At 36.5% G+C, this 20,911-nt stretch overlaps 3 protein-coding genes across 5 annotated transcripts; 2 read left to right on the top strand and 1 right to left on the bottom strand.

The window, feature by feature from the left end:
- Nucleotides 1–1,785: 1,785 nt before the first annotated feature.
- Nucleotides 1,786–9,555, top strand: minar1l (membrane integral NOTCH2 associated receptor 1-like). 3 transcript variants are annotated; one of them, XM_079874588.1, is made up of 5 exons: nt 1,786–2,080; nt 2,825–3,120; nt 3,262–5,333; nt 7,432–7,620; nt 7,923–9,555. In XM_079874588.1, exons 3-5 carry the CDS (start codon nt 3,360–3,362, stop codon nt 8,103–8,105), a joined length of 2,346 nt encoding a protein of 781 aa, XP_079730714.1. In that variant the 5' UTR covers nt 1,786–2,080; nt 2,825–3,120; nt 3,262–3,359; the 3' UTR covers nt 8,106–9,555. The 3 variants fall into 3 exon arrangements, with proteins under 3 accessions (XP_079730714.1, XP_079730715.1, XP_079730713.1); XM_079874589.1 differs by lacking the exon at nt 1,786–2,080 and having other exon boundaries at nt 2,719–2,968; nt 3,034–3,120; XM_079874587.1 differs by lacking the exon at nt 1,786–2,080 and having other exon boundaries at nt 2,719–3,120.
- Nucleotides 9,556–11,162: 1,607 nt separating this feature from the next.
- cfap161 (cilia and flagella associated protein 161) lies at nt 11,163–14,587 on the top strand. Its single transcript, XM_079874993.1, has 7 exons — nt 11,163–11,362; nt 11,466–11,555; nt 12,386–12,624; nt 12,699–12,780; nt 12,865–13,023; nt 13,113–13,186; nt 14,316–14,587. The coding sequence occupies exons 1-7, from the start codon at nt 11,291–11,293 to the stop codon at nt 14,506–14,508; spliced, it is 909 nt and encodes a 302-aa protein (XP_079731119.1). The 5' UTR covers nt 11,163–11,290; the 3' UTR covers nt 14,509–14,587.
- il12b2 (interleukin 12B 2) lies at nt 14,577–20,135 on the bottom strand. The gene is made up of 8 exons (XM_079874992.1): nt 19,842–20,135; nt 19,053–19,134; nt 18,533–18,781; nt 17,758–17,860; nt 17,509–17,672; nt 16,801–16,964; nt 16,285–16,410; nt 14,577–14,995 (listed from the first exon to the last, which is right to left on the bottom strand). The coding sequence occupies exons 1-8, from the start codon at nt 19,950–19,952 to the stop codon at nt 14,831–14,833; spliced, it is 1,164 nt and encodes a 387-aa protein (XP_079731118.1). The 5' UTR covers nt 19,953–20,135; the 3' UTR covers nt 14,577–14,830.
- Nucleotides 20,136–20,911: the final 776 nt, after the last annotated feature.

Here is a 20,911-nt window from a genome sequence, read left to right as displayed (position 1 = left end):
AGCAAATAAATAGGCCCACAACATATAAGACCCAGCAGTATATTTAACCGTAGGCATGGGGTACTCTTCATCCCTGTTTGCACCAAACACATCTGCTGGGTTTGCTGCCAAAAAGCCCTTTTTTTAGTTTCATCTGACCACAGAATCCGGTCCCTTTTGAAGATCCAGTCGTGTCTGACAACTGAATATGCTGGAGTTTATTTTTGGAGGAGCGAGGAGGATTTTTCTTGAAACCCTCCCAAACAACATGTGGGGATGTAGGGGTTGTTTGATAATTTTATTTAGGCTTTCTGACCCCCCAAGACTCAAGTAATCTCTGCAATTCTCCATCTGTGATCCTTGAAGAGTCTTTGGCCACTCAAACTTTCCTCCTCACCGTCCATTAAGACAATATAGACACACGTCCTCTTCCTGGCAGATTCGTAACATCTTTAGTTGATTATAACTTCTTAATTATTGCCCTGATGGTCAAAATGGGGATTTTCAATTCTTTAGATATTTTCTTACAGCCACTTTCTATTTTGTGAAGCTCAACAATCTTTTGCTGCACATCAGAACTATATTCTTTGGTTTTACTCATTGTGATGGATGGAATTTGGCCTTTGTGCTTCCTCATATTTTAACTCCTGTGAAACGAGAAGTCATAGCTGGACAGTTTCATGTTCCTAGTCACTCTGGTGTGCTAAAAAAAAGGTAAATATTAATGGGAATATACTTAAGAGATATTTTTCTCATAAAAAATTCTAGGGGTATCAATAATTGTGGCCAACGTGTTTTGGAGAAAAACATTTATTTCATAATGTGATTTACCCCACAATTTCAATTCTTTTACTTCAACGAAAGGTTAGATTTTTGCAAATTTTTTGAAGGAAATATCAAAAGGATAAACAATGCAGGTTTATTTTTTACAGCCATTTTTGTTCATATTTACCAGGGGTGCCATCAATTCTGACCACCACTATATATACATATACATATACATATACATATACATAGGGGTGTGTAACGTACACAAAACTGACAGTTCAATACCTCGGTTTTAAAATCAAAGTTCGGTACGGATTCGGTATAACATGCATGGGGTTGAAAACTAAACATAAAATTGCTTCTTTTTTTATTAAACAGTGGTTTACTGAACAAACTGTGTCTCTGTCAAATTAATCAAATTATAACAAAGTTTCTTAAGTATAAAAAAATATCTGTAAACTATGTAGGGAGCCCTTACTTGCACATTACTATAATATTAAAGGTTACCAACAGAGCCCAAACTATTAGCCTCAATTCAATTGCTATTTATTTTTAGATATAATAATCAACACTCAAATAACAAATTGTATACATGTAAGCTGCACATAATTAAGGCAGTTTTTGCATTAACTTCTAAATTCATTGTTGAATTATAATCATTTAGACAGTGGCTGTCGTTTTCATGACAGATTTATTTAAACCTACAATAAATAATCAAGACCTCACTAACAGGTTAAAGAAAATATATAAAATATATATAGGCTAATACAGTGCATATATTTAGCGAAAGAGTTCATTTCTCAAGCTGTGGACACTGAATGACTTTCCTGAGGTAAATGACGTAATGCTACGTGAATGCTGTTCAGTCATCACCAGTGTTCTCCCTAAAGATTTGTTTTTCATATTTACATGCAAATTTTCTTATAACATGGACTTTGTTGCCCCCCGGTGGTCTTTATGATGAATAATTTTGAACCACAGACAAATAAACAAGCAAACAAACTTTATAACTCAACAACGAACTTTAATACACTTGTATTGTGTACTAAGGAGATTTTAAACCTAATGTATTTCAGGTGCTCATCAATTAGAGATAGAACTTGATAAGTCTTAGCAGTTCCGACTCTCTGACGTCTAAAGTGAAGGAGCTCCATTACACTTTTAAAAGGTTTGATCACTTTAATGAATCTATAGGCTATACTTAAACAGAGAGAGAGAGAGGAAGTGTGTTACAGTCTGTAAAGATCTCATCACACGCTTCAGTTGACTCCACTGCTGTTTGCATGTGAATTGGGACAGTCTGTGCTTCAGGACAAATCCTCAGATGGTACAGGTGGGCTTTCATTTTCATTCTTTTTCTTAGGAAATCAAGAAAATTCACACGCTCAAAAGCTTGTAAATCTAAACCTTATCTCAATGATTTTTAAATGGATTTTTATAGGCTCTTTAGTACATAATAAAAAAAGATGTATTGCTTAGAAATCAAATCTGATTAGGAGAACATTTTATTTATTTTATTTTTAATGTGTAAATCATTGATGTATTTTTCTCATTTAATCTTTTTTTTTTAATACAGATATAGACATATCACAAAGCAAAGTGCAGAGGAGAACTCCGAAGGAAATGCAACTCCAATACATTTCTATTATAACTAGCCGACTTTTTTTTATTAACAATTAACCAATTATTCAAAAATAAAGTACAGAGAAATGAATATAGTAACGTTGATGGGTTGATATTTCTGATTTTATTTTTTAATTTTTTTTTTTTTTATATTTATTAACTAATATTTTCTTTCATTAATCAATGTATTTGGTATATATTTTTACATCTATTTTATTAGTTTGTATTAATTTTAAGTGTAAATAACAAAAAGTAAATATGTTACAATTTAACGATTTCTGTGCTTTACAATGCATTTCTCCTTTAGTATGTTTATTGTTGTGCATTAAAATAGCCACTAACGTCATGCATGACTTTGACCACAGAATCTCCGTGTGCAAACACACCAACTAGAGGATTCAATGCTCCTGTCACACATGAAGCAGAAACTATCTATGCTGTTTCTCGTGTACAGGACGTTCTGATCAGCTCATTAAAGGATGAGACCCGGGATTCACGGCGTCTCTGGAGACCCCAGGCGACCTGCTTTTCTGCACTGATCGTGGGACTGACCGCTGCCTGACCATTGACTGCCGCTTTACCAACAAGAGTCTCTCAGGTGGGACCCTGATCAGTGGAGATGGACGATTTCACGATGTCTCTAATGATTTCTCTGCTTTTCAGATGCTCCGATCAGTGGCTATATTAAGGCTTTGAATAAGGTCAGCAGTGAATAGCTTTATTCTCAGCATCATATCCCAGTGATAAGAGGTAACTGCTTGTTTTTATTGCATTTTCCTTTCTTGGACTGTTTTAACTTGCATAGGATTTATATGAAATCAATGCAAAAGTCATTTTAGTAGAAATCCTCTTCTGGCTGACCTGATTTCACTGCTGTGCTCCCATTTGCAGAGCTGCATGTGCCTTTGATGAAGGGGGAAAGCAAAGGACAGTGGGCTTAAATTTCTAAATGTAGTGTGCACTGCTGAAAGTTCAAATCTGGTGCAAATATGTCTGAAAACCCTGAAGACCCCCTGGTACTGTTGGAGATCCTGGAGGTGTTAGGCGCATGCCATGGGAGCGTGTTGTATCCAGACATTTGCGTCTATCTAAGTGGAAGCTTCAGCCTGCAGCCTCTTCTAGAATTACGGAGTCTCTTATACTCCACCGCCTGTAGAGACCCCTGCTTCCCCGCCACCCTCTTCCGAGAGCGCCTTCACCCACCCTGCAGTAACCGGCTCTCAGCGGCCGCTGATGTAGTCTCACTGTTCAACCTCCTCATGCACACCCGCATGGCTCCTTCATCCACTCAGAACCGTCAGTCGCTGACGCCCTGTCAGATCTGTGGGAAGGGATTTGTGCGTTACCACTGGCCGGCCGCCTTACCCGTCACAGTAGGAGGGACCACCCCTGAGGAATGTAAATATGAGAACCTCCCTTGTGAAGCATTCAGTCACAACACAGAGGCTTCACACGCATGGACCACCTCCGCATTGATTGCTCAGTCTCACTCACTCATGCACAACCAAGACAGGATGCAGAACGCGCATACTGGGGACGTTTCCAGCGATACGGTCAATCAGCTGGCAGTCAAGACCTCGGCGACCAATCAGGGAGCCCGCGTCGCTCGTTCCTGCTCTCAGAAGAGGAGTGCCTTTAAAGAAGGGATCCACAACGAAACACTTATGTCCTCGGAAGGTGACGGCCAATCAGATCAAAGCCCAGACGGACCAAGATCGGATGGTGAGGACCTGCTTTACATTACCCAGAAGAACCCCTATCCAGACCCCGCAACATACGCAAACGACCACCACATGTGCAACCCGGCATCACACACGCAATGTCTGCATGACCATTTGTACGCTCACTCAAATGCACCTGAACAAGATGCACATGCTGCCAATGCGCAGTCGTATGCTGACGCCACAGACCCGTACGACCCTCAGATTCAGTGGCATCAGGCGAAGCAGGAGAGTTTGGAAGAGCTCCAGGGGTCCACATACTTCGGCCCTACAGTCTCCAATGAAAAGCACCAAACTCCGGTCCTTCAAGTCAAGAGCCACAGCTTGGACATCGACAGCAGGACGGCGGATGAAAGACCTGAGCCTGAAAGGACTGGGCTGCAGAAACCCAGATCAGAGCGATCTGTTTTAGAGAAGTCTGGTTTACGAAAACCAGGAGCTGTTAAGATTAGCTTTGACGGGTCAAGCTTTGACCTTCCTGGCTTTGATCCTCACATCGTCAACTCGGTGCGGGATACCTTCAAGCGGCTGAGCGGCATGAGTTTGGATGCGTGGTACGATTGGTCACCGAGCTTTGAGGGCGCGGTTAGCGTTGGCACCCAGACGGAAGCTGCAGATCGGCGTGCTTTACGAAGCCTCATGCTTGGCGATAAACTCTCCATTGACAACCCCGACATCGGCGAGGACGACATTAGTGCCATCTTCCGTTTCCTAGATGACATTAGCATGTGTGGCTCCATGGCAGTGTTGCCAGGGGAAGGAGGCGGGGCACAGGAAGGGAGCGGGGCTGGGCTGCCAGAGAGGCGTGAACGTTTGGGAAAGTTACGGAGGTTGTTTCACTCCTTGGAGGCACCTGAGGAAGGCGTGAGATGGGGTGTGGGACGCCTGCTCCAACGGGTCGCGGAGCTGGAGCAACAGCTAGAGCCGATCTCAGAACTACGTGAGCAACTGGCCCTTGTGCTCTCCACGCTGGACCGACTGGAACAACGGGAGCAGGCCACATGCCCTCACTCGCATCAAATGATCATACAACCACAGCTCGCAGCACGGCCTAACATACAGCAACAGCAGGGGTCCCCGAGGACCAATCCAGGAATGGAGGGCGTCAATGAGGAAGCGGCAAAGCGTAGGCGTCTGTTTGTACGCAGGGCCTCTAGGAGCCACACGGAGAGCAGCGGGTCTGAAGCCCACAGAGAGTGGAGCATCAGCTTCACCAAAGAGCCACACATACAGCCTGCTAAGGTAACAGGACAAGAAATATCTGCTGAGACAGCAAATGTAAAGTGGGGTCCAAATGTCTGATATTTAAAATTGTCTGTAAGAGATATTTCTTGCACATAAACAATTCTTAAATCACTGAAGTATGTGTGAGAAAACCTACTTGTCTTTGTGACAGAACTAGACTGAATTCAGAATAGCATGTTAGCATAATACTTTTACTATTTTTGCCAAACTATTAAGAGTAGTATGCTAGTACGCTATAATCAATTAGGCCTCTGTAAACAACAAAATAAGAGTCAGTTGCCAATCAGAAAGTTTTGTATCCAGTCTGAATACTAGCCAATCAGAAATGTTCTCTGCTTGTCATTCATTTTGTGCATATGGCAGAACTCACTTAAAGCACCTTTAAAGATTAAGCACTTTTTCTATTTCATTAAAATTGTTTCATTAAAATTGTGACTGACAAAGTAAAGAAAAAGTAAGAAAAAGGGAAATAAATGGGTTTTTTGTTAACTGCCTGAAATTGTGTGTGTTGTTAACACAATCTCAAGATATTTTTTTCCTACAACATAAAATAGATAAGTAATACCCCACTTTTGATTTGCTGAAGTTGTCAGTACATCTAACGTCATGACGCCGAACAACTCATCTGCTCACTAATACTGTACATATTTACAGCCTTGTATTCCAACTGAAACTTCCCAATTTGTAGACTGGTGGTGAAGTTAAAGTCATGTTCATTTATAGCCTAGCTTTAGCTTGAAAAGATTATCTTAATGAACAAAACTTGTAAGAATAATACACTTTTGCTGTTCACAGAGCTTAATTTTTGCAATTTTCCAAAAGCCAATGGGAAACGTTACACTTTATTTTAATGTGTCCCTGTTACAGTGTTATTATACATTTAACAACTGAGTAATATTTTCTAAATACATTTACTTACTATAGGGTTAGGGCAGTATTAGGGTTTAGTTTAGGGTTAGTTGCATGCAATTATGCCTAATTTATAGCAGGGTGCCAACTTTTGAGTTTAGCTTGGAGTGAGATTTTTTTTGGGGGGGGGGGGGGGGTCTGTAATTACAGAGTCTGTAATTGTGATTGTCAAAACATTTGGTAACTAACTGGTAGGATACAGTTTTTATTATTGCTTGACAAAAAATTCAAGATTTCAATTCCATTCTTGTGATTTGATTCCGATTTTGATTCAATATTGACTAATTTGGATACATGTTTATTTTAAATTTTATTTACAAAAATAATCTCACCTAATGCTGTAAACATAGAGGGCCCAATCTGCTGGTATTATTAAAGGTTCAAATAACAAATTAAATTAAATATAATGCAGTTTTTGTAATAATAACAATTATTTAATGACATAAGTAAAAATATAATAAATATGTAATATAGTGCTCACTAAAATCTCCTCTCTAGCTATTTTTTTCTATTCAGTTAACATGCTATGGTCATTAATGGCTTTCCTGAGGTAAATGTAACGTTATGTCACATAATTGTTCTCCTGCTGTTATACTGACCTCTTTCCGTGGTTGAAAAACACTAATTGGTCGATATTATGTATACTTTCGGTTAGTTGTACTGCATCTTTAAATAAAAAAGTAACAGATGATCGGTTCACGTGCACTTGAACTGAGGCGCTCAGCGATCTGTCACGTCACATTTACAAGCGCCAAACGTATTTTTGTCTGAATTTCGTAATAAAATTGACGGAATCTAAGAGCTGAGAATTGGTTTAATATTAAAAGTACCTCTTTGCTCCGCAATTTTTCTGTGCGTGAGAAAATGGATGTGTGGCGTGTGAAAAGTGTCAATTGCGTGTGTCTCACGCTCAATGCGTGAGAGTTGGCAGCCCTGTTATAGTATTACTAAATACATAAATAAATACTATAAATAAATAATATAAATACTATAAATACAATTCATGAATCTGGAGTGCTGCTGTCATTAAAGCAAATTTTTTAATTCATGTGATTTTTCAATTAAGCTTTGCACCAAATTGTCATGCAGAAAATAATAAAATAGTATTAATTTAGAGAAGAATGCTATGGGTGTAGATGTAAGGGTGAATCGTTGGTTATAATATAAATCTTGTTTTTCTCCTCAGTCAGATCATTTAGGTGGAGCGTATAAAAGAGAGGTCCCCGTAGTGCAGGAAGTCACGGGTTTTCACCTCATGTCACCTGAGACCCAGAATGCACCACGCCGCACATCAGTCCAGAGCACTGCCCAGCATCTGACTGAACGCCCCAAAGTGACCTGGAGCCAATCAGACTTAACACCTCTGGACCTTCAGGTAACATCTCCAAATGTAATGTTTTGAGTCAAAACTGTCACCTCATAAATATGTCAAATTGACACAAAGTAAAATAAATGGATGATAATCCATTTTTCCAAAGTTCATATATAATTTGAGTTTCACAGCTTGGGTCAGTAGGTAATATCTTCCCAGGTTTTGAAGAGGTTTGTGGAACATGTTTAAAGAATCTGGGTTTAATCATTTTGGAAATGACTTTTATTGTTTTTAATATACATCATTGGGCTCAACAGAACATGAAAGATAAACCAGCATTTATAAACTCTGATCATATTTTGCAGCCCCCTGAGTCTTTGGAGTTCTGGACGGACGAGATTTACACGCCAGCCTCCGACACGCTCCTGCGACGTTCGTATTCGTACACCCATTGCAACAGAAACCAGGCGTACCGCATCGCTGCCCTCAGCATCACTGCCACCATCATCCTCATCCTCATCATCGTCATTCCAATCAGCACTGTGTAATGTACGTGCAGTCACATGACATGCCTAAAGCTACTCTGAATGGTACAATACGTGTTTATTAGATAATATTATAAAGGTTTGAATGAAAGCATGATTTCTTCATGAAGCCAATTCAACAAGCATGGCAGACTGTAAAACCTATGCAAAATAGGCTTCATTCTCAAAAAAACATTTCCTGAAACTTTCCATTGGCCTTTTTGGAGTTTCCCAACCTTTAGGTTTGTTTTTGAATTGTAGCACATTCTCAGTTAAATGCTTATTCAGCAGTTTATGGATTCAGGACGTTCCGGTATACCCTCTTTGTTGATGGATATTGGGGAGTTCCCGTTAGTTAAATGTAATTCTGCTGAAACCTGAAACGGGCATCCACTTTCTCACACAGCAGCACACGATTCTCTACACCCACACCTCTGCTTTCTCTCTCCATTTAAATGCTAGGAAAATCCATTCATAGCGGCAAATTCACATGCAACTGCTCTTTAAGTCTGCTAAATGCTGACATTTGTCTTATCTCTGTTTTTATTTAATGCATATTCTATACGACCTGATTTTGTGGTGAACTCGATCACAACCAAAATGGTGCAACAAAATGTAATATCCTTCCTCGCAAAAGCTTAAAAGAAAAGGAAAATGAGCCTCCAGAGATCCAGAATGGATGCATGATGGTGGATCGATACCAGCACACATTTTCAATTTGCTGAACAACAGCACTAAACTTTTAATGGGCGGTGATGGGACTGAGTGAGCGAGTGCGGGAGGGGAGAGACCAGGAGAGAGAGTGTTTGTCCGCTTTTATTGAGCCTGAATGAGCCCTGCTTCTGTCTGCTGCAGCTGATTAATGAGAAAAGCCTCTGATTTGCTCAGGTAAAAGAGTTTCCAATAGGAATTAATCATATTTTAACTTCAGCCAACTTGCAGTTTGATCTAAGATACTGTAATTCATCTGGCACCACTTGAATGATGATGCCTCAAATCGTGCTATTACTTCTCTAAATGATTGGATTTACGATGAAGGATTGATCTACTGTATGCCATAAAGGGACGAGTATATCACAGGCCAGGAAACAACCACCCAGAACATCTTAGCAACGCTTTGGCGACCATGCACAACACCAACCACATAGCAAGGCTTAGGAATGCTTTCTACTGCACATAACTATCTGAATACTGCAATATGAAGACAATTGAATGAGATGTCCTACTTTAAGGAGGCAATGTTGGAAAAGTTTTGGCTGATGTTTTTTTGTCTTCCTCTTGTTCTTTAGAAATAGCCTATCTTCAGAATCATTTTTTGTTGAATTTATAGCAATTATTTTTCATTCTATGATTGTATGAACAGCTTTATATTTCTTGATAGGGAGTCCTTATTTTTCAGGGCACCTTTGACTGTGAATATATATACCTTTGTCTCTTATTTTGTCTTCATAAAGCTGGTTGATTATTCAACGGGACCATGTCTTGTGTGTTGTTTCTTCCAGCAGTTAAACAAGCTGACAGGTGCATAGAAAGCAGGTGGATCATGACAGGGATAGTATTTGATTGAAATGAGTTTTTCTGCAATAATCTCAGCAACTTTTGCACACTGCTGCTTGCTGCTTTTCCCATTGGAGTTTTAATATTTCAGAGCACAGCTCTCATAAACATGTATTATCTATTTATGATCTGTCAGTTCCGTTATTGACGTAAAAGCACTTAACCGCACTTACACACATAGCTCAATTGAGCCTTCCTTCTAATGTAGTTTATCTAAAATCTCCTCTGCCTTTTTCTCTCTGCATACAGTATACATTGTAAAAGTGATTTGGTTTCATATCTGACAATGCTGCAAGATATATTATTTAGCACACATATTGATGCCTTTGAAAAGTGACCTAATTTATTTAGGAAATCGAATAAAATGCAATTTCATATAAAATATATAATTATGAAGATATAAAACATTAAAGAGTCGTATTGAATTATGATTGTAAGACCATTTCTAATAATTGCATTTCTGCTAACTTGTGTATGTTTGAGTTTGTTTGTGTTCATTTAATCAAGGAATTTCTATAATTCAGCCTATTTAATATAAAATAAAATAATAAAAAAGTTATTTTTTTCTTATTGAAGACATGCACCTGAGTGTCATATACATTGGGAACAAATACTATGATATATCTTATAAGCCATACAGTGATTGAAACATTGTAGTATATGATTACATTTTAAATATACTGTTTGTAAATTACAAGGCCAATTAGTTGATGTTTTGCTGCAGTATAACAGTATTGCATCTTGAATAAATAGTTATGAAACATATTTGGCATCTATGCAGCACATGTATATATATATATATATATATATATATATAGTATATATAGTGAGTGAGTGTTTCAGAGTGGGTCTGATTAACTTGGGTGTTAACTGATTAACACTCAAGTGCGAGAAAGTCTGTAAATGGTTACATTTTAATACAAATAATATTTCATTCTACAGCATAAATCTGTATTACATTTGTTCATTCAGTTTTATGCAATAATGTGCAAGTTTCTTTTTTATACTTTAAAAAAGATCAAGTTTTATTACTGTCCCAATTTACCATAACACATTAGATAAAATAGGACCATAACATTCAGCTAAAGTGGGACACCCTATTAAAATAAAAGATAATATTGCTTACTATCAGAAATTTTACAGTAGTGTATAAACCTATTATTACAAAAGATTTCTATTTTAAATAAATGCTGTTCTTTTTAACTTTTTATTCATCAAAGAATCCCGAAAAAAGTATCACAGGTTCCCAAAAAATATTAAGCAGCACAACTGTTTCCAACATTGATAAATCAGCATATTATGATTTCCGAAGGATCATGTGACACTGAAGACAGGAGTAATGATGCTGAAAATTCAGCTTTGCATAACAGGAATAAATTATATTTTAAAATATATTAAAATAGAAAAGCATTATTTTAATAATATTTCACAATATTGTGCTGTTTTCTGAATTTTTACCACAAAACTTGGAACAGATCAAGAAAAGGGCGAAACGGTTACCATGAAGACGTAACATGCGCAGGCGCAGTAGCGCACATGTGTTGTTATGCATCCATGGAAACAGCTTTTATATGTAATAGGGGCATTTACGTTTGCATTTTACATTATATTTACACATTTATCAGTCTGTCAGGCTTTACAACGGCTGTGACATGGCTCATGTCCGGACCTTTAATCCGCGCGTTCTTGAGGGAAACTGGGTAGAAGACTTGGTTTTAGAAGAGGTTTGTTGTTTTGACGCATTTAATAAGGGTTAACGTTACAGAGTGTGTTCCAGTAACATTAGTGAACCGAACACACGTGAGTAAATGATCAGTGTCTTTGCAGGAAGCCCTAAAGGACTTCATTCTTCAAAAAGACAGAGGCGAACTCACAGTCCAGAAAGAAGGAGTTTTGAGACAAAACATCCTGAAACCAGTAAGTTAAGACAAAAAACTATTTTCTGATATAATATGACAGAAGAGTCTTTCAACATTGCAAGATGATCGGGTTTATCAGATAAAATATCAAGATGAAAGATATAATAATTGATACCCTAACGTAATTTGTTGTCTACCATTTAGCCTATTATTTAAAACCTTTTCGTAAATGGTTTGCTTGAATTGTGTGCTTTATTTGATTTTTTTATTTATTTATCAAATGCAATGATGCACAGACATTTCACAATGAAATCAAAATTGACAAATTTTGTATGGAATATTATTTATTATAAATGATTTATCCATGCACTTCATTATTATTTTTTTTAATTCATGTACTATCAGAATTTTTAGGGGTAGCCTAACTTAGTTCACCCAAAAATGAAAATTCTGTCATCATTCACCCACCCTCAAGTTGTTCCAAACCTGTACGAGTTTCTTTCCTCTGCTGAACACAAAAGAAGATATTTTAAACAATTTTGGTAACCAGACACCACTGACTTCTATAGTAGGAAAAAAAAAATACTATAGAAGTGGTATCAATGGGTGCCGTCAACTCTCTGGTTACTAACATTCTTTAAAATATCTTCTTTTGGAACAGCTTGAGGGTGAGTAAATGATGAAAAAATGGGTGAACTATCCCTTTAACCAAAACAACTTATCCTTCCTCTTTCAACGACATCTCTTCTCTCCTACTGGCACGTCACATGAAATCACTAGTAAACCACAACCATCAATTCAATTCCCGATGGACAATATCGTCTTGTGTCGACTTTAAGTGTGACTGTTTGTCTGCTAAATGTGAGACTGATTCTATTTTTTGTTTAGGTGAGTTTAGCAGTGTCGCAGGATGGCTTTCTGCACTTTGGTGACACAATCATGCTGGTGAACTCTGGAGGTGGAGAACATGACCAGCGTGGCACTTGTGTTCTTAGCATCATTGTCGACACCAGTGATATCGCATCACGTTCACAGACAAATTCAGTCCCCCACATTCTCGGGCCCCTCCAAGTGGGGGGATCCCACAACGTGACCCCTTGTGTTAGAAACGCCTTTATCATTACAAGGTATTGCACATGCACATTCAGATGTACTCATTCGCACACCCATAGTTGCTGATCTGTTATATCATGTGATTCAGTGTTGATGGGACCTCTGATGGAGAGCTGCTCAGATACGGTCAAAGCTTTGCCCTGAGAACCACTGCAGACTTCGCCGGAGAGGTAAATAAGCAAATGAATGCACAGTTGTTTTGTAATTGCTGAGTTTGCCATATCTTAACATGCAATCTGTTTGACTCTTCATAGCTGTTCCTTTCCAGTGATCACAGAACATTTCTGAAGTGTGCTAAGAAGTCTCGACTACAGGAGTTGAGTTTAGTTGAGGAGTTTGATTTCAAGTGCTGGTGGAAGGTCAATTACTTTGACCCCCAAGAAAGGCTTGAAAATGAGGGATACCCTGTTCAGGTGCACACACTTTCAAGCCAAATCTTTTTCAAATGTACTTGTTTTTATTGGCAACTTAATAACCTGGCGTGAATGCTTTGTTTTGGCAGGTGAACAGCAAGGTTTTGATTTCCCACTGTAAGACAAATCAATGTCTGGCTGCGCTCGGCAATCACATCCTATGGTAATGTTTTATTTCATACTGTAAACTTTTTCATTCAAATGCTGAGGGAATGGCTTAATATTACAAGTACTCCAAAATTAAATTCCTAATCAATTTTTCATTATCTTGTCTCACTCAGAAATATGTAGTTGCATTAAGAAGTCTCTTATGCTCTTCAAGGCTGCATTTATTTGATCAAAAATAAAGGAAAAAAAAACTAATATTTTGAAATAATATTACAATTTAAAATAATGGTTTTCTATTTTAATATACTTTAAAATATAATTTATTTTTATGATGCAAAGCTGAATTTTTAGCATTATTACTCCAGTTTTCAGTGTCACATGATCCTTCAGAAATCATTCATATATGCTGATTTGATACTCAGTTATTATCAATGTTGGAAACAGTTGTGCTGCTTAATATTTTTTTTGGGAAACTGTGATATTTTTTCAGGATTCATTGATGCATAAAAAAAAAAAAAAAATGTTTTATACAAAATAGAAAACTTTTCTAACAATATCAATCACTTTTTATCAATTTAACATTGCTGAATAAAATAATTAATTTCTTTCAAAAAAGTAAGAAAAAAAATGTCTGACCGCAAACTTTTGAATGGTAGGCTAGTGTATATTGTCACAAAATATTTCTATTTTAAAAAACTGCTGTTCTTTTTTTAACTTTTTATTCATCAAAGAATCTTGAAAAAAGTATCACAGGTTATAAAATATTAAGTATATATTAAACATTATATAACATTAAACTGTTTCCAACATTGATAATAAATCAACATTAGAATGATTGCTGAAGGATCATGTGACACTGAAAACTGGAGTAATGATGCTGAAAATTCAGCTTTGCATCACAGAAATAAATTATATTTTAAAGTATATTCAAATAGAAAACCATTATTTTAAATTGTAATAATATTTCACAATATTAGTGTTTTTCTGTATTTTTGATCAAATAATTGCAGCCTTGATGAGCATAAAAAACATTAAAAATAGTAATGTTTCCAAACTTCTGACCATATATATATATATATATTAAGTGTATATATACTTGAGAGCTTTAAAACAGGTCCGTCTAATTTAATGTTCATTTTTTGGGGATATTTACTAGTGTTTTTCTTTTTTGTTTGTGTGTTTAGGACTCTGTTTGGTAAAGAATATGAGCTCACTGCTCACACCTTCTTGGACTCCCATAAAGCTGAGCAGGACAATAACCATTGGCTGTTTTTTACGGCTCATCCTGCCAATCAAAATGAAACCCTGATGCAACTGCAGCAAGACACAGTCATAACGGATGAGCAAAGAGAAAACCAAGAGGACACTGCAGGTTAAACAATGCAGTTAAAAAGAACAGAGACTGAGAAGGAAATAACACAATAATAATATCAATAAATATTTTTGAAAAGCATTTATTTATATAATTAATATACACATTTCCATTTGCAAGCTCTATTAATTTTTCTTTTACAAAGGAGAGAATTCCATAAGGCCCCAAAAGGACTCACTGTTGCCCCCTGCTGTTGAATACTCAGTTGCAATGTTTATTTAGCATTTATTCAAGCAATCTTATACACGAATTCACTCTCTATTTAGTGTTTGAATTAGCATAAAAATATACTTTTAAATATTTTACTTTTAGACTTTTAATATACTTTTAGGAATTCAAAAATATGCCCAGTTCAGAAGTTTTTTTCTTTTTTTTCCCCATGCCGGTTTTCTTGTGATTTTTCTTCTTATTTCTTATTTCTTTTTGTTCTTTTTGCCTCTTCTTTTCTTTGCATCTTTTTTTGGTACAGGTTCTTGTTTCCCCGTCGGGCACCTATACAGAGAACAAGAAATCATGTGCATTCTGTCGTAAACACACACAGATATCCGGACTCAAAGCTTCTCTCTCGTATACACACTGTTTAAAACTTTGGGGTCAGTAAGACAATAAATTGATCAGGGAAAGACATCTTTCCATCATAGGAATAAATTACATTTTAAAATACATGAAAATAGAAAACAATTGTAATAATATTTCACAAAATTACTTTTTTACTTGTTGATTGCTGATCAAACAAATAATTTATATAAAAAAAAACTTGGTTGAGCATAAGAGACTATTTCCAAAAGCATTAAAAAACCTTACCAACCCCAGAATTATAAACGTGTACAATCTGCAATACATTCAAGCATGTTAATTGTAAATCAAAGCAAAATGCTCCTATCAAACTCTACATTTTTTTCAGGAGAAAGCAAGCAGCCAACATTCAGAGATTGTTTTAGGGTTTAGTGAAAGATGGATAGCTATAGCTGTATAAGACGTTGAAATGTTGATATGCACAAACAAACAACATTTCACAATAATTCCTGTCAATGAAGGCCAGTGAATTGTAACTGTGATACTTAAAGAAAATCAAAGTTTTTAATGTTTGTTTATATGTCTTTGTGGCGTTTTTTTTTTTTTTTTTTTTTATGCTTTAATACAAACCATGACCAAATTCATTCATTCAAACATGGTTTGTGTAACATTAACAACACATTATTAGCTGTTTGATAACGTAGTCAAGCAAAAGGCTAATCATATTAATTACCGTTATGTGTTGTCGATATGTCTCTACGTTGTAGAAAGCGATACATAAAATGCGTTATCATTCTGATATACACGAGCCTGTATAATTCACTCTTCCACTTCTGAATCAGTTTCTGTTTAAACATATATGGCTGAATTAAACCAGTATTAGTGAGTGGAGGCGGGGCTAATTTGCATATTCATGCATTCACGTATTATTAATGAAGCAAGGGTGTACATTCAAGCTATTTTAAGGCATGCAGAAATCATTTTCACAGGGAAAAAAAACGTTTAAATAAGTCATTTAAAGGATAAAATTATTGACATTAAGGAATAAAAAGACAGAATAGAAGAGCAAAGGTTTTAATAGGACAGAGACATGGTGCATACAGTCGTACAGTGTGTGTGTAACAGTCATATGTAACCAGTGTCATGATCATTCATACATAAACACATAAATAAATAAATAAATAAATAAATAAGGAACAGGAAAATGGGACAGGACATATAAATAAAGGGTTCAGGAGGAAGGGAGGTTTAAATCACTAGTTTACGTTTTTCCACAAGGTCCACTCGCTCCACTGAGAGAGGAGAAGCATGTCTCTGGAGCGCACCCTTAGTTTTCTGACATGCCCTTCAACTTTAATCTTTGACCCCTCCTCCCATTCTTTAGTCTTCAGCTGTGAATATACAAGAACAGAAAACAAGAGAATTAATTACAGTTCTTAAAGAAATAGTTCACCCTAAAATGAACATTATGATTTTCAGTAATTAATGACTTGAATTGTTCCTATAGCTTGAGGCTGTCTACACTGGAAAAAGCGACCGGTGCAATTACAAATCCATTTGTTCTTCGTGTCAGAAGTAGTATGTCAGAAATAGAACGGGGCATCGGTTTAATGTGTGTCTGCATCCAGTGTAGACAGCATCACTGATTATAATTCTGTTAAACTTCATCATGAAAGAAAGTCATACAGGTTTGGGATGACATAAAAGTAAATGATGATTTCATTTTTGGTGAATTAATCTTTAAAGATGTGCGTTGGTGTGTGCAGGAGAGCATTTCGTACCTCCCCATTGTGTCGAATCTGGTACTCGACCTGATGCTTCAGAGGAAAGAAACTGGGGGGCTGCGGCCAGGAAGAAGGCGGCTTCACCTCCAGTTCTATGATTTGCTCATCACTCCCCTCATTTTTTACTGTGCAGATTGAAATGTCTGGACTGGCTGGCTTAACTAGGAAAAACAAGAGACATCACTTTCAATCAACGATGATGTGCTTTAGACCAGTGTTTTTCAACCAGGCCCCCACTAGAGGGCCTCAGCAAACTTCCAAAGGGGCTTTGAAAATGAAAAAATGCAGAAAGTTTTCTGTGATGGGTAGGTTTAGAGTTAGGGGATATAATATATAGGTTGTACCGTATAAAAATCATTATGCCTATGGAAAACATGCCTAACATGATGACTTAAAATGACTTCAAATAAGACCAAAAAAAGCATTAAAATAAATGAATACAACTAAAAATCTATATATTTCTTATTATTTGCTTATTTTTTCAATGAGAACATACATCTTTCTTTGCTTTTCAGATTGAAATTCATTCGACTTCAGAAGTCAAGCATGGTTTGGGAAGGAGTCAAGTGTCGAACTGAACTCTGATTTGGACCAAGCAATCGAGCCAAGAGTGAAAAAAAAGCCTGATTCTTTAAATACTTTAAAGGTAACTAATTTACTGAGTTAATCAGAGCATAAACTGACAATCTTAACCCACACACTCACCGATGTCTCGGAGGTAGAAGCTGTAGTCAGTTTTCATATAGCAACATGAGGAAACTGCCTCCCCTGTTATCAGCAGTCGCTCAGATTCTTCAGAATAGGAATTGGTTGAATGTGGGAGAAAAAATACCCCATCCACATGCTGTGACACCCAGTTACCATTATCCCTAAATAAACACCAAACGCATGCTCAGTTGACTCAGTGATAAAATCGGCTTATTTTATCTGCGGGTGTGTTTGGATGTCTGATACCTTGTATTGCGAAGTCTGAAAGCAGTAAATTCATCTGAGGTCCAGGTACATTTGATGTGTTCAGTGCAGGAAAGAGTTTCAGCTGTGCAGTTGATGTTAAACACTGAAAAGGAAGAAAGAAATACTCTGAAAAAGCTGAACCTGACTGAACAGACATAACTTGAATACTGTCTAAAAACTAAGCGATAAGACAGCCAATGACTCCGGCAGCTATTTTTAATGTGGCACTTTGACAGGAAACATTAAACTGCCTACCAAAGCGCCATAATAATGCACAAATAATGATCTAGATAAGTGGTTCCCAACTAGTTTTGATTCAAATACCAGAAATAACACTGTAGTAAATGTCCTTCAAATCTGTCAGCTAGATTCTACCCGCTGACAGCAGAATTTGCACAAAATATTGTAGAATTTGTTGGACATGCAGCCTTTGACGTCAACAACAAAAGATATGGAAAGTGTTTTCTCATTGTTTGATATGGTTGGTTGTATTTAATATTTACATTTAGCATTATTTTTCCCTGCTGTTTATGACTGTGAGGACATCATTAGCGAGAATCACTGATCTAGAACGAAGAATGATCAATGTGTAATCTATATTGGATGGTTAACTAATGACTTGGTTAATGAATATTAGAATGCCTCAACATCCTATTTGGTGTTAGGATGACATTCCTATCAAACAATCATATACCAAACCTTATTCCTAACCATAACCTATAACCTAAAGATCTGATTGCTTGACAGGAACGTTAGGAATATATGACGCTCCCACCTGTAGCTTCTTTAGACTTGTCAAGCAGGAGATAGGTGTAGTCTTCCAGACCCTTATCACTCCAGCAGGTGTACTTCCCGATTTGGTCTTCCTGCAGGTCGATCACGGTCAGATTCCGACCACTGAGTTTTTCAAAAGGTGATTCCCCTATGTCCACTGTGTTATATGCGTCCTCACGTTTCCATGTGACACTGTCTTTATGCGTTTTACAGGTCAGGGTAACGGATGTGTGTTTCTCACCAATTTCAACTGCATAAAGAGAAGCAATTCAGAGCACAGAATAGATGCAGTCACCTACATTGTGGGCACTTTAATATGCACTGGCATAAAAAGTGACAACTATTTATATTTAATACTCAAATTGACTCAGTATTGAACTATCTATTGGATGGATGGATGGATAGATAGATAGATAGATAGATAGATAGATAGCCAAACAAGTGGGGAAGTCCCAACTATGATTATAAAAACTGTGTGTGTGCATGCGTGCGTGTGTGTGTGTGTGTGTGTGTGCTCTCACATTTATCAGGGAAAAGGTTAAGCGCAGACATCCTCCTTATGGACAAACAGAAGAGAACGATGAACCTTATCAACCAACCCATCTGGAGAAAGAATCCGCAAATTGAAATATTAAACATTTATTATTTGTTTAATTCAATGATCAAATGATTATTCAATGATCAAAAGAAAATGCAAAAGAAAAATGAGCACAATACCTTCATCAAGCATTAGTGTAGCAATATTGACTGAACGTTAACCCATATTGGTAATGATCAATTCTAATAATATTATTATAATTATAACGGTCATCATAAAAATATATACAATTTTTTTTTTTTTTTTTTACAATATTCATATTTACATATAGCAATTTAAATGAATGTATATGGGTGAATATATGTAGCCTATTTTATATACTGTAACTGGTCACCATTTTATTCACCATTAAAGTTTTTTCCCCCAGTTCTTTTAAAGGTTTCAAATGAATTTTACAAATGAGGCTATACAAATATTTCGCATGATCTCCAAATTAATGAGCTCATGAAACTGACTGTATAGAATTGAATATATAAGATTCTCCGAAATGTTGTGTAAACTACAGAGTATGTCACACTGCAGTAGTATATCAGCTTTCCAAGTTTTATGTACAAAACTATTGAAACTATATTGTTCAAACTTATTTTTCTCTTATTTTAACCCTGTATATATAGCCTATAAACTTTTAAATACATCTAGAGCTGTAATGTAAATAAATATGATTTAAGTGAGTTCAGTTTAGTTTGTAGCTCCGAGCGTATGCATGTCTTACCTTCGTGCTGTTGCGCGCTTCAAATTCAGCGCAGAAAAAATCAAGCGCGTCAGTCAGCGGAGCGACGTGTGTTCTTTTGCGGGGTCTGTGCGTGCTTTTTATTCCACACATTCCCACTCGATAACACCCACGCAACCCATGGGCAAACTTATGCGGATTCTTAGAAAGAGTTCCCTGAACTCACTATGAACAAGTGTTAAAATTAGCAGTAAAGACGCGCGCGGTCATTCTCTGCTAAATTACTAATAGAGATGGGTTCTCTTCCCCTCTCTGTCATCACTCCCATTATAGACCAGTTTCAGAAGTTCTAAATGTGCTTATTCAAATAGTAGCCTATAGTACTATAGTGTGTAGTAGCCTAATAAATACAGTATAGTTTGGTCAATTTGGGCACATTGAAGAGTTCAGAGGCAAAAGCCAAGTGCCATTTGAAATTTTCTTCTAGAATGATCATTTTTGATCAAGCTCATATATTTAAGTTCAATAATTTCACTTAAATGGCAGTGCAAATTACCTATTAATTGTCATTTAAGTGAAATTACTTAACTTAAATATACTAGCTTTATAAAAAATGATCATTCTAGATGAAAATTTCAGATGGCACTTAGAGGCTTTTGCATCTGAACTCTTCATATATTTTCCCCAGTGTTTAATTATATGTGTCTATCAGTTTATAAACTGATAACCTACTATACTATACTATACTATACATGTCCCCCAAAAAATCTCAAAAAGTGGGTGAACACGTCTCTCCCCTTACAATATTGACCATGTGTTCACTGGTATAGTAGGCTAGTATACAATGTCTATTGCCGTGTCAGAAACTATTTTATTTATTTAATTTTTATTAAATATACAACCTCTTTGTAACTGATTTTTTTACATAATAAAGAGACAAATCCATTTGAATGAATTGTCTAATCCTCATTCAACAACATTTGCCCTTGAGATATTTGGTACATTTGTTAGAGAAATAGTTTTTAATAAATAACACTTTAAGAAGGACACAACACTGTTTGAAAGAATAGATAGCCTACTGTATATTAATATTAGATTAGATGATTCGATAT

Source organism: Squalius cephalus (genome assembly GCF_949319135.1).
Source record: "Squalius cephalus genome assembly, chromosome: 6".
Classification (NCBI taxonomy): Eukaryota; Metazoa; Chordata; class Actinopteri; order Cypriniformes; family Leuciscidae; genus Squalius; species Squalius cephalus.
The sequence above is the reverse complement of the archived record's forward strand: the minus strand, read 5'-3'. Positions and strand labels throughout refer to the sequence as shown.

What these genes read in the sequence shown, in the direction of transcription:
- il12b2 (XM_079874992.1), bottom strand. Translation starts at nt 19,952, where the DNA reads ATGTGTGGAATAAAAAGCACGCACAGACCCCGCAAAAGAACACACGTC. An exon ending in TTCAGACTTCGCAATACAAG is followed by an intron (nt 17,673 to 17,757) that starts GTATCAGACATC and finishes GTGTTTATTTAG; the next exon opens with GGATAATGGTAACTGGGTGT. An exon ending in AGTGGACCTTGTGGAAAAAC is followed by an intron (nt 14,996 to 16,284) that starts GTAAACTAGTGA and finishes TTCTCTGTATAG; the next exon opens with GTGCCCGACGGGGAAACAAG.
- minar1l (XM_079874588.1), top strand. Translation starts at nt 3,360, where the DNA reads ATGTCTGAAAACCCTGAAGACCCCCTGGTACTGTTGGAGATCCTGGAG. An exon ending in CACACATACAGCCTGCTAAG is followed by an intron (nt 5,334 to 7,431) that starts GTAACAGGACAA and finishes TTTTCTCCTCAG; the next exon opens with TCAGATCATTTAGGTGGAGC. An exon ending in TAACACCTCTGGACCTTCAG is followed by an intron (nt 7,621 to 7,922) that starts GTAACATCTCCA and finishes CATATTTTGCAG; the next exon opens with CCCCCTGAGTCTTTGGAGTT.
- cfap161 (XM_079874993.1), top strand. Translation starts at nt 11,291, where the DNA reads ATGGCTCATGTCCGGACCTTTAATCCGCGCGTTCTTGAGGGAAACTGG. An exon ending in GACAAAACATCCTGAAACCA is followed by an intron (nt 11,556 to 12,385) that starts GTAAGTTAAGAC and finishes TTTTTTGTTTAG; the next exon opens with GTGAGTTTAGCAGTGTCGCA. An exon ending in CTCGGCAATCACATCCTATG is followed by an intron (nt 13,187 to 14,315) that starts GTAATGTTTTAT and finishes TTGTGTGTTTAG; the next exon opens with GACTCTGTTTGGTAAAGAAT.